The sequence below is a fragment of the Rosa chinensis genome, chromosome 6 (genome assembly GCF_002994745.2).
Source record: "Rosa chinensis cultivar Old Blush chromosome 6, RchiOBHm-V2, whole genome shotgun sequence".
Taxonomy (NCBI): domain Eukaryota; kingdom Viridiplantae; phylum Streptophyta; class Magnoliopsida; order Rosales; family Rosaceae; genus Rosa; species Rosa chinensis.
In genome coordinates, this window is record NC_037093.1 from 54219518 (window position 1) to 54232617 (window position 13100).

The 13100-nt window shown below is 38.2% G+C and overlaps 1 protein-coding gene across 1 annotated transcript; it reads left to right on the forward strand.

The window, feature by feature from the left end:
• The first annotated feature begins 7051 nt into the window (after window positions 1-7051).
• Window positions 7052-12371, forward strand: LOC112172887 (ARM REPEAT PROTEIN INTERACTING WITH ABF2). Its single transcript, XM_024310383.2, has 19 exons — window positions 7052-7380; window positions 7477-7637; window positions 7856-8034; window positions 8112-8232; window positions 8315-8389; window positions 8490-8584; window positions 8718-8793; window positions 8889-8996; window positions 9349-9477; window positions 9578-9646; window positions 9738-9797; window positions 9928-10051; window positions 10370-10509; window positions 10971-11034; window positions 11137-11216; window positions 11506-11570; window positions 11650-11767; window positions 11854-11978; window positions 12093-12371. Exons 1-19 carry the CDS (start codon window positions 7140-7142, stop codon window positions 12196-12198), a joined length of 2136 nt encoding a protein of 711 aa, XP_024166151.1. The 5' UTR covers window positions 7052-7139; the 3' UTR covers window positions 12199-12371.
• The last annotated feature ends 729 nt before the right edge of the window (window positions 12372-13100 follow it).

A 13100-nucleotide genomic window follows, 5' to 3' on the forward strand; every position in this document is an offset into this window, starting at 1 on the left:
GCCCTTCTCTTTAGTGCTCATATGCCTAAGTATCTTTGGGGCGATGCTATCCATGCTTCCTCCCATCTTATCAATCGTCTTCCATCTAGTGTCCTTCAGGGAAGAATTCCATTTGAGGTTCTTGCATCTCATGTCTCCTTACCTTCATTTCATAATCTTCCAGCTCGTGTCTTTGGTTGTGTTGCTTTTGTCCATATTCCTAAAAACCAGCGGTCTAAGTTGGATGCCCGAGGTCTTAAGTGCGTGTTTGTGGGCTACGAAGGTTCTCAGAAAGGGTACAAGTGCTATCATCCACCAACCAGAAAGTACTATGTCACTATGGATGTTACTTTCTTTGAGGACATAAGTTATTTTTCCTCCTCAGATACAGCTCTTCAGGGGGAGAATTCATATTTTGAAGAGCTGTATCATGGAGAGGGGGAGGAATCAGAAAGTGGAGAAGAAGTCGCACAGGCAGGAGGTATTTTGACGGATCCAGTAGAGAGCATTAGCTCATCACCTCCAGAAGCAGAAGCTCCAGACATCCAAACACCAGTTTCAATCACTGAAAATGCAGTTGAAGACACAACTGCCCCTCCTTCCATCACTTCTATCCTTGACCCACAACTGCCTGATACTGAAGATCACCCACTTGAGGTATGTCTACCCACTGGTACTAGCAATAGTGAGTCTAATGTTGAGCAATATGTGTTACCAAATAGGACCACTCGAGGTCAATCAGCCAAAATATATGAACCTATTCTTATTGCCAAATCAAAATACCCAGTAGCCAATTATATGTCCACTAGGAGGTTGTCTAAGTCATATGAATCATTTGTGAATCAAATATCTGTTGTATCAGTACCTAACAGAGTGCAGGATGCATTGGGGGATCCAAAGTGGAGGGAGGCAATGGAGGAAGAGATGGAGGCGTTGCAGAAGAACAATACTCAGCAACTTGTGCCTGCACCACAAGGCAAGAAGGCTGTAGGTTGTCGTTGGGTGTTTACTGTGAAACATAATGCAGATGGATCAGTGAATCGGTACAAAGCACGCCTTGTAGCATAGGGGTTTACTCAGACGTATGGTATAGACTACGATGAAACGTTTGCTCCTGTTGCCAAGATGAACACTATTCGGGTTCTGCTATCGTTTGTTACTAGTTTAAACTGGCCACTCCGACAGTTTGATGTCAAGAATGCATTTCTTCATGAAGAGTTAGCCGAGGAAGTGTACATGAGCCTTCCACCTGGGTATGTAGTTGCTTCTCTTGGTAATTTTGTATGCAAATTGAGAAAGTCTCTGTATGGTCTCAAACAGTCGCCTCGTGCTTGGTTTGGGAGATTTTCACAGTTCATGCGGAAGGTTGGTTACAAACAGAGCAACTCAGATCATACCTTGTTCCTCAAGCATCAACAACGGAAGGTAACAACTCTAATTATTTATGTGGATGATATGGTAATCATTGGCAATGATACTGTTGAGATGGATAGACTGCAGAAACAGCTAGCCTCTGAGTTTGAGATGAAGGACTTGGGAGAACTTAAGTACTTCTTAGGAATTGAGGTAGCCAGGGGGAGAGAAGGGATCTACCTGTGCCAGAGGAAGTACGTTCTTGACTTGCTAATAGAGATAGGTTTGTTGGATTGCAGACCTATTGATACTCCTATTGAGCAGAATCATTATTTAGCTGAGTATCCATATCAGGTACCTATTGATCGAGCTTGCTATCAGAGGTTAGTTGGACGCTTGATTTATTTGGCTCATACTAGACCAGATGTTACATATGCAGTGAGTGTGGTGAGTCAGTTCATGCATAACCCGAGTGAGAGTCACATAGATGTTGTTATGAGAATTTTAAAGTACCTGAAGTCAGCTCCAGGAAGGGGAGTATTGTTTTCTAAACACAACACAACATCCTTGAGGTTTGTGGCTTTACAGATGCAGATTGGGCTGGAAATATTACAGACATGAGGTCAACATCAGGTTACTTTACCTTTGTGGGAGGTAATTTGGTTACATGGAAGAGTAAGAAACAGAAAGTTGTGGCAAGATCTAGTGCTGAGGTCGATTATAGAGGTATGGCTCACGGAGTGTGTGAATTGCTGTGGCTGAGAAATCTGTTACGTGATATGGGTTTCAAACTCAAAAATACTATGCAGTTGTATTGTGACAACAAGGCAGCCATTGACATATCACATAATCCAGTACAACATGATCGTACTAAGCATGTGGAGGTTGATCGTCACTTTATAAAGGAGAAGCTAGATGCCAAAATTATTAGCTTTCCTTTTGTTCCAACTGAAGAGCAACTTGCAGATATACTTACCAAAGAAGTTTCCAGGAAGGCTTTTTATGACTCACTAAGCAAGTTGGGCATGGTTGATGTGTATGCGCCAACTTGAGGGGGAGTGTTAGCGTGAGTCATGGCTTAGCGTTAGGAATAGAATATATTGTAATTATTCCGTAGTTAATACTTACCTGTTGTATTCCTGTAAATTTTCTTTATATAGCTCCACTGTGAGATGAATCAAGTGTCAGAACATTCATTCTCTATATCTCATCTTATTTAACTGTAGTGTCACGAGATTTCACACAAGTACGTACGACAGACAAATAGAAATATAATTGACATTGCCAAGAGAAGAAAAACGTTTTGCTTCGTTCCATGATTGTCATTATCTTTTTCTGGGTTAGGGTTGGCAGGGAGATGTTTATGTATATAGATAGAGATAACCATTCCATGGTTATGGTCTTGATGTATTTCTCTTTTGTTGGAATGATGTGGATGAATATTACAATATATATAAGTACTACTGCTGAATTCCATGCTAATTTGGATCATGAGTCGAGGATTTTAAGTTTGCCCTAAGGAAGACATATGGCACACATGTGGCTTTGCATGGCCGGTTCATGCATGTGTCTCAAACTCTCGGGGTGCAATAGCGTCTAGATCGATTATGCACAAAATGTATGGTACATCGTAGAATAACATATTTCATAATAAATTAGTGTTTGACTGGTCACATGGTGATCAAGAAATTAATAGTCATTTATTAATGAATTCAAATTCAATGCTTGAGGTTAAAAGATAAAATATTTTCATTTAATATAATTCAAATATTTCACCTAAATTTCATGTTCATTGCCTCATTGGTAGGGCTGTCAATTCCGACACAACCCGATAACACGACTCAAAACCCTCACGAAATAAAACGGGTTGAACCCGCACGATTAAAAAGCGGGTCGGCCCTGGGTCAACCCGCCATGACCCATTTAATAAATGGGTCGGTCACGGGTCAACCCGCCAACACGAAGTGAACTCGTATAACCCGATTATGCTATACTTATTCTTGAAATTTTGGACGTTGGGAGTATTTGATTATAGGATTAGATAATTTGAAATATTTTGCTTTATAATTATTGGATTTAATTATTTATGAATATATAAAATTATTTATATTCTTCGTCTTATGGAGTTTTTAGTGAATTTAATCAATTTATGCATTTTTTTTAGTTAAATGGGTCGCATTATTAACCCTTAAATGGATCATTTTGTCTAACACGACACGACCTATTTGTTAAATGGGTTAAGCGGGTTGGAAACGGGTAACCCGTTTAATAAATAGGTTGGGTTTGAGTTTAAATTTTTGACACGATTATTAAATGGGTTGGGTTTGGGTTTGTATCTTGCGACACGACAAATACCTTAATCAGACACGAACCCAACCCGACACGACCCATTGACAGCCCTACTCATTGGTGACTAAGAGAGAATTTATGTTTCAAAATATCATAAATGTAATTATTTTTTGAAGATAATACGATAATTCTTTTAAGGTGCGGTTATTGTCATCCTACTAACTATTTTGTTCACCCTACAAGTATCTAATTTATTGAAAGATTAAAATACCCTAACATAAAATTACAATAAAAGACAATAACTTATTAAAAATCACATTTTTTTTTCTTATTACACCTTACAAAACACATACTTAAACTTCATTCTTAATCTCTTCATTCATCGTTAAATCCTAACGCTTCATCATCCTCAATCGTCATCATCCATCACCGCCATCATCCACAGAGTGGATAGAGAATCTAGCCGCCCAAATTTACCAGAACGCTACCAATAAACCCTAGCATCACTCTTCACCTCTTGAAAGAGTTTTTGTGTGTGCTGGTGTGATTAGCTTATTATAAATATAATTGTTAACTGTGTTTAACTATTTACGTTTTATTTGGAACAATACTTGTTAATTTTTGACCTACTTTAGGTTGTCTTGCTGTGTGTCTGATATATGTGCTTGAACTTGATTTAATTGAGCTACAAGACAAGGTTACATTCAAATGCTATCTCATTGTCTCATAATCACATAATTAATAGGTTGGTAGTACTTGGACACGAAGCTGTGAGGATTCATTGGTGACATGACATGACATGATGTGATAAATAATAGATTATCTGTGTACGTAGATGACATAAAATGACACATATTTTTTATGCCACAAATCTTAGGTCTTATTTAACACCAACAATAATTTTTCTACAATAAAATTGAAAATTATTTAGTTGTAGAAATTGTCATCAAACTTGAATACCGATGTGTCAACAAGTTCCCCGCAATGCATGGTAAAGTTTGACTTCAACTATAGTCGGCTAGTCCAATTAATGGTCCTCATCGGTCAGACCAATAATACAAACCATTGAAGCATGTTGAAGCAGTTAATTATCATTGGTTTAAAGATTTATTAATTAACAATTATCGTAACAGAGTCAACGGTGGAGGACTGTATATACGACTGCCCGTGAAGCATGCTAGCTCACTCCAAGGATCTGATTTGGATTCGCACGACAGATATCACATATGAAAATGCAACATACATAAGAAGGTAGTATATTAGATACACTTGACTACTTGAGTAGGGTTTAACTGTTTAGGGTTTACGGTTTAGCTCTAATAGTACGGGGTATATATGCATGTGGCACGGCCGTATGGGTTGGACCTCGTTGTGTCTGGGATTCTTCTCATAGATTTTTGATTTCACCTGGCATTATTTTCAAAACAATAGGGCCCTGAGTTGATACGCTTGATAGTGTAGATGAGATTGACTTGTTTGTCATTCGAGTATGTGCTGGAGATCGGAAACGACAAATGCCTCGAGTTCTGAGTAGTCGCAGTAAGTAAAATATGAGAATAAGACTGCAAGTGCGCTGGCTGGTACTGTAAGGGAATCTGAGGGGGAGGGAGGGCCGGAGAAGGAGAGAGCTCATTGTTTTTTGGTGAAAGAGAGAGCTCATTGTTGATGGACGTGTTTAGTACCCTCTCATGAGAACCACACGCGAACCTTCTTCATTGTTTTTTTAGAGAGAGTGAGAGGGAGAGAGGAGGAGAGGGAGATGTTTGCTGCACCGACAAAACACTCATCAGCTGGAACTGCCAGTACAAGACGTACTAGTACTTCTAAGCTACACTGTTTTGTTTTGGTGCTCGAGGATTTTCATCTCCTAGTGGATTTGGAGATGTACTAGTGGACATTTGGAGATGTACTAGGATCTTCAAGGATTTGTGTTCTGTGATTGGAGATTTCATATCCTAATCAGACTAAAGAAAATAATGACTCCCACTTTGATATTTCTTTGGAAATTTGTGGATGAGAAAAAGAAAATTCAACATGCACAAACATTATTTTAATTTTTTGTATATGCCTGGCCGTCAAAATAGGCATGTATAGTCTAAGTGCACAACAAAAAATTAGGGTACCGTACCTGTAATAAGATTATAAATAGTTTCAGGGCCGGCCCTGAGGCGGCTGCCGCCTTAGGCCTCCGGAGTTTTTGTATATAAGTTAAATATATTTATATATATGTATAGTTTGCTTTTATAAGCAACAAGTCATGTGTTGCTCCAATAGAAGGGAAGTCAGACCGCATCCCTGTTCACCAAGGTTCGAATCACCTAATTAAGGGACTTGAGTGGGGCCCAACTGCTTCACCTCTTTTTTCTTTTCTTTTTTAAATCACTTAAGGTAATTATTCAAAATACATAATTTTATACTATTATTTGGCGCAATACACACACACACATATATAGGAGGCCACATTTTAATTCTTTGCCTCAGGCCGCCGTTAGAATCTCAGAACCGGCCCTGAATAGTTTCACAATTCTACTACATTAAATTTAGTAGGGCATTGGGTCATTACCTTTGAAGTAGGAGGGTTCCTGTCGGCTAAATGAGAGTACAAAAAAGTATAAAGTCAATCACCACAGCACAATTCAAAAATTGAGCTTCATAACTATCCGCTTTCTCTCTCTAAAGGATTTAAATCATTCAAAACTATTGTAAATTTTGTATTTGACTTTATCGATATTTAAGCTATATTCCAAAAATATTTGCAATACTAATTTTAAGATATCAATTGAGAAGTGAAATTCACCCTCCTCATTTTACAATTCATACTTCATGTTTATTTTTTTAGTATTTTAAGTTTTGTCTTTTTGTAGTATGGATTGTAAGCATGTGATGTTAAGATACTAAAAGAGGAAATATGAAGTGTGGATTGTAAAATGAGAATTGTGAATTTCACTCTCCTATCAATATTGACCAAAATATATCAAAATCCCCATCAACACTGACAATTTCTGTCGAAAATCAAAATTTCGAACTTTGCTCTCTCTCAACACAAACATACACAAGTATGTACACATATTTGAGATATGAATTTCAATAACTATGAAGTGTGGTTGAGGTCGCTATACCATCCCGCTTGAAACTCGACCTCATACCATCCAGTCCTGAATAGTTGGTCCTCTCTAGGAACCGCTTTCATGCATAACATATTGTCTAGGTGGTAAGCTAGGCCCAGCATTAGCTCAGTTGGGTATCTTACTTTGGCCCAATCCATACCTCTCAGGATAAATTTACGAATGGGAAATCGAACTCAGTTAAGCCCAGCCCATAAACTATATTAGTGGCGGAAGCGCACTTTTGAAATTGAAAGACCCTCCAAAAAGTTTAACCGGGAACTCAAAAATTGGCGGGAAACTGAATTTGACCTCCATCATAAAAATATGACCCTCCTCATTTCCACGCCCTCTCATATGCCCAAGAAAAATCCCAAACACTCATTTTTATTCCCAAATTACCCCTAATCCTCCATGGACCGCCGCTCCGTCACCACTAGACGCCGCAGTCTGAAGCGGAAGCTGGAACAAGACTTCGTAGAAGAAACCCAAGAAAACGAGCCGGATCGTAAATCTCCGGCCGTCGATCCCCAAGATCCGCTTCTTGAGATTCGCGCCCACGTCAAGGTTCTCGACTCCACCTTCTCCGCCTCCGACGCCGACCGCGCCGCCGCCAAGGTCGCCGCCCGAGCCCTCGTCGAACTCGCCAAGAACGGTAATCGATTTATAACTTGAATTTGTCTCTTCATTTCTTTTGTTTGTGATGTAATTGGGGGTTAGGGTTTCTGATGTTTGGGTGATTTGGTTGTAGAGGACAATCTGAATGACTTAGTGGAATGCGGAGCGGTTCCGGCTCTGGTTAAGCATCTACGGACGCCGCCGCCGGAGAGAGCCGGAAGCCACAGTCCGATTCCGTGTGAGCACGAGGTCGAGAAAGAAAGTGCTTTCGCTCTTAATCTCATCGCCGTTAAGGTAATTGACTAGCTCCGTCTCTTGTGTTTTGTCATTTTTGGCATTTTCGGCTTTGATTAGGATTTATGACGATCTATTTTGGTTATTTGTTTCTATAATTGAAGTATTTGGATCATAAAATTTGTAGGTGATTTTATTTTTCTTTTCCTTTTTTGATTTAAACTTGGAGGTTCTCAATTGAAATTTTTGGTGTGTGTGTGTGTGTTTATGTTATAAAGCCGGAGAATCAACATCTCATAGTTGATGCTGGAGGTTTGTCGCCTCTTATTGATCTGTTAAAGAGGCACAAGAGTAGTAGTGGCTCAAATGCGGGGGCGGTTGATGGTGTTATCAGGAGAGCTGCGGATGCAATCTGTAACATTTCTCATGAGAATAGCAACATTAAAAACCTTGTCAGGTATGGTGATCTTCTGCTTTGCTGAGTGTGATGCTAAAACTTCTCGATATTTGTTTCTTATATCCTTGCACATTCAGGATTGAAGGTGGTATCCCTCCTCTTGTGGAGTTGCTTAACTTCTTTGACACAAAGGTACAGAGGGCAGCTGCAGGGGCCCTGAAGATCCTAGCATTCAAAAATGACGAAAACAAAAATCAGGTAGCTAACTTTTCCTGTTAAGTGGTATATGTAATTTGAAGCACCTATTGTATTGTTGCTTATATGAATTGCAAAATTTCAGATTGTTGAGTGCAACGCTTTGCCTAACCTGGTGCTTATGCTGCGATCTGAGATTGCAACTATGACTTATGAAGCAGTAAGTTCTTATATATGTCTAATTTTTCCTCTGTCATATCTTTAATTTTCTGACCACACCCTTTTGTAAGCACTAACTGAAATTTCTTTGGGATTATCAGGTTGGTGTAATTGGTAATCTTGTCCACTCTTCCCCAAGCATCAAGAAACTTGTTCTTGTTGCTGGTGCTTTACAACCTGTTATTGATTTACTGAGGTAATGGTGAATTTTGCATGCAGTTATTTTGTGGAATTTACTTCATTCATGTTGTTGTCTTGAGCTTATAGGTCTTTAGCTGTTAGATATGATATTTCTAATGTCCTTTCTTTTTTGTTTTTTTTTTAAACAGTTCACCTTGTTTGGAAAGCCAAAGAGAAGCTGCTCTATTACTTGGTCAGTTTGCTACGGCTGATTCAGATTGCAAGGTGGAATGAAATACCCTTTTGGTTAAACCATGTACTTCACCCTCATTCACTGTCATAAATAATTTCGCTTATCTCATAACAATTTGTTGATGCAGGCACACATTGTTCAAAGGGGAGCGGTACAACCATTAATTAAGATGCTCCAGTCACCTGATTCACAGGTCAAGGAGATGTCGGCTTTTGCAATTGGGAGGTTGGCACAGGTTATTGTCTTTGACTCGTTATCCAATTTTGTATACAGTCGGATGTTGAAATATCGTAAGGGAGTTTTAAGTATCATGTGAGAGAATGGTTGTTTTGTTGATTTTGTTTTGTAAAGTACCTTTAGTATACACGATGGGAATCCTCATGAAATTATGATACTATCATTGGTTATGCTTATACAATAAGGGGATTGCCCTTTTTTTATTTTCATTTTTGGTTAAAGTATCTTTGTAATGCAAGGAGAATAATATTATGACTAAAAAGTCTTGTTGGATGTTTACTGAGTGTGATGCTAAAACTCACTGGGATGTTTACTGGTTTCCTTTTTTTGGTAACTGATTGTTATATCAGGACACACATAACCAAGCTGGCATTGCTCATAATGGTGGCATAGTGCCTCTACTCAAGTTACTTGATTCGAAAAATGAATCTCTGCAACACAATGCTGCATTTGCTCTATATGGTCTTGCAGATAATGAGGTAATGTTTGTTCATGATTAAATTCAGTTTGTAGTGCAGTTGTCTGTATCATCATTATTCTGTTTAACAGTGTGACTATTTTTTATTTTTTATTTTGTAGGACAACATTGCAGCTCTTATTAAATTTGGAATTGTCCAGAAATTTCAAGATGGAGAATTCCTTGTTCAAGTATTCATTTCCTGTTTGTTTTTAAATCTTCATGTAGTTTTGTATGACTTTAATTTGTTGCCTTAACATGTTAAATTTTTGGTACTTGCAGCGAACTAAGGATTGTGTTGAAAAGACATTGAAAAGATTAGAGGGGAAGATTTGTGGTCGAGTGAGTTTTATCACATTGCACTTTTGTTTTCTTTTGGCTACTTGTGTCTATTTCACTTTGTAATTGCATTTGCTCTCGTTACTGGAGACATTCATGTCATTCCAATACCTCAGTTGGTTTATCTTAACAGGTATTGAACAATCTATTATATCTGATGCGGGTTGCTGACAAGGCTATTCAATGTCGAGTGGCTTTGGCTTTTGCTCATCTTTGTAAGCCTGGTGATCGTCAAGTCATTTTTATTGAACACAAAGGTAGGTATTTTATATAAATGTCCTCAGAATTCTCCTTCATTAGGTAGTGCTAAGATTCTTGGATAACAAAGCTAAGGTTTTTTGTGATAACGAACACTTTAAAAGAGTAAAGATAACAATTTACCATGATATCCTTGTTTCAAACTTTCAACTGCTAGACAGTACTCACTACTGAGCATGTGCTAGAATAAAACATTTTGACATGCATTGTTGTTGTTTGCTTGGTTTGATGAGGCTGCTTTCTTGCTTTGCTTTTGTGTGTGTGTGTCCGCGTGCATTCCAGGATTAAGTATTTTGACACAAAATCATTTCTTGCAGGATTGGAGCTGCTGGTGGGGCTTCTTGAGTCTAAAAGCCTGAAGCAGCAACATGATGGTTCATTGGCCTTGCACACATTGGCTACAAAAGCCTCTCCACTCTCTCATGTAGATGCAGTTCCTCCAGCACCAAACTCACAGGTATTCTTCAGATATTAACTTGGTTTAATGAACATGTAACCTTGTGATTCTCTTTACTTTCAGTTTGTGAGGGGTTCAATATAATTTTGAAGATGTAATTAATTTTTGGTTGACAGTAGTCTATTGAATGTTTACTGATCAGATTCACTGCACTTTGACTGCTAAGTGCTTAAGCATTGAGAATTTAGGAGTATAGAGTGTTATTTCATCTGATATGTATATTTCTGTCCCTCGCGCACATTAATTTCGTTAGTGTTTTGAACGTCTGATAATATAATCGTTTCAAATTATTGTTGTTTTTTGTAAGCCTTTGAGGCAGGATCCTGCAGAGTATGGTTAGTTGATGACTGTTAGGGCTGTATTTTAAAATGCTTTTACCATGCATTTGGTGTTCAATTGATACTGGGCGTGGATATTTAGGAGCTTGGACTTTCTGATGTGATTTTTTGTTCTTTTTACAGGTGTATTTGGGTGAGCAATATGTAAACAATCCGACACTTTCTGACATAACATTCTTAGTTGACGGTGGGGATTGTTCTTGTTTATATCCTTTTCTTTGCTATAGTCACTTTTGCTGTACAAATGATATTAACAATATATATTTGTTCAATGCTTTGCTTTGATCAGGTAAACAGTTTTATGCACACAGAATTTGTCTGCTTGCTTCTTCGGAAGCATTTCGAGCCATGTTCGATGGTGGATACAGGGTAAGAATTGATTGAGCGATTAGCTTTCTTAGCTGTTTCCAAAAAGTGAACATTTACTGAATCCAATCCTATCTCCCGCATTTCATTTCTGAATGGTAATAATATAAATGCAACAGTAAATAGTCTCCTTAAATTGGTCACCTGGCCTGTTCCTTGTTTTGTCCCACTTTTGGCATATCCTTACACTTGTAAACCGGCTAAGCACAAACTTATCATAGAAAGAATGGAGGAAGAAATGGCTTCATGGATTTTCTTTTGTTAATTAACAAAGTGAAACATTGTATTGCAGGAGAGAGATGCCAAGGATGTAGAGATTCCAAATATTAGATGGGATGTTTTTGAACTGATGATGAGGTAGGCCTTCCAACTTACCCCTGGTTAAGAGTAAAATGTAATTGCACCCTCTTAATTATTGTGATCTTACTGCTCCTAGATTCATATACACGGGATCAGTTGAAGTCGATTTGGATATTGCTCACGATCTCCTCAAAGCTGCTGATCAGTACCTTTTAGAAGGTCTTAAGCGTCAATGTGAACATGCCATTGCTCAGGTGGGCTAGCTATTTTGAATTAGTTGTGATTAATCTTCTGCTTGGTTATGAATTAGTCTCTGATCAGTTATTTTTCTTTCTTAAAGGATATTTGTGTGGAAAATGTGTCTCTCATGTTTGAGTTATCAGAGGCCTATAACGCCATGTCGTTGATGCAAGCATGCATTCTGTTTGTACTAGAGCAGTTTGATAAGTTGAGCAAGAAACCATGGTATGTAGTAGATCTCATTCCTCAGCTGCTGAGCAGTTGCCCTTTTTTGCTTTCCGTGTTTGAATCTGTGCGCAGTGTTGTACTAATATGAACTCTTGTGACAAAATTACTTAGGTTTCATCCATTAATGAAACGAATCATACCGGAGATCCACAGATTTTTCACTAAAGCACTTACAAAGCCTAACCAGGGTGGTTCCTCACAGGATAAACTTGCATAGTTCAAGCTGCAGATTGTTGATTTTGACTATCAAGATGAATTAGAAAATGTATAGAAAGTTGTAGGTTATATTTTTGCGTACAGAAGTACCATCTTCTGTTTAGTCCTAGTGTTCAGGATTTTTCAGTTTAACTCAATGTAATTGTTTGGGTAATGCAATTTTGTTTACCCTTTAGTGCCATTTGTCCTCCAAATTTAAGCTTTATGCTCAGAGAAGTACTCTATATCTTGATGTCTCATAGTCCTTGTAGTCCGGATATTGCCTATCATCTGACCCTTTGATACATTGTGATTACATAGCATGTATGTTTACACAGTAGAGTAAGCATCCGATCTCTTTGAGAAAAGACCAGGAAATCAGAGATTATGATCTCAGAAAAGAAAGGATGCAGAAATTTTTAGATGCAGCAGTTGTCCCAGACCAGCACCAATCTGTTTGGAGCGCTTTAGAAACTATTTTCCATGTCTTATGTCAACTCATCAGAATGTGAAGTACTATTGTACTAGAGAATAGGAACTATTTACTGATGGTTGGGCAAATCCTCTAGAATGCTGGTAGGATTATGAGCCAGTAGTCAATCTAAACAACACAATCTATTTAATGGAGCATGCTAATCTTCAAGCAGTGAACTTCAGTCAGATGCCGGTTATATATGTATGGATACTTGCCGTATTCAAAAATTTTAACCATAGTAAATAACAGAAAGAATCAGTCGCAAGTGACGTACATCTTCAAACAAAAAAATGTATCAAAAGCTTGAGGTGTAGTACAAAGTTCACTTGAAAAATTGTAAAACACATAACAGCGTCAGTGCACTGCATTATAAATCTCACGAACAACTATTTGCACCCTCCTACTTGCACACATAGATCGAGTTGTAAGTCACCTCCGGAAGCACAAAA

Coding starts and splice junctions, on each gene's coding strand:
- LOC112172887 (XM_024310383.2), top strand. CDS start 7,140: ATGGACCGCCGCTCCGTCACCACTAGACGCCGCAGTCTGAAGCGGAAG. Junction 8,390..8,489: donor CAACTATGACTTATGAAGCA/GTAAGTTCTTAT, acceptor TGGGATTATCAG/GTTGGTGTAATTGGTAATCT. Junction 10,052..10,369: donor CATTTTTATTGAACACAAAG/GTAGGTATTTTA, acceptor CATTTCTTGCAG/GATTGGAGCTGCTGGTGGGG.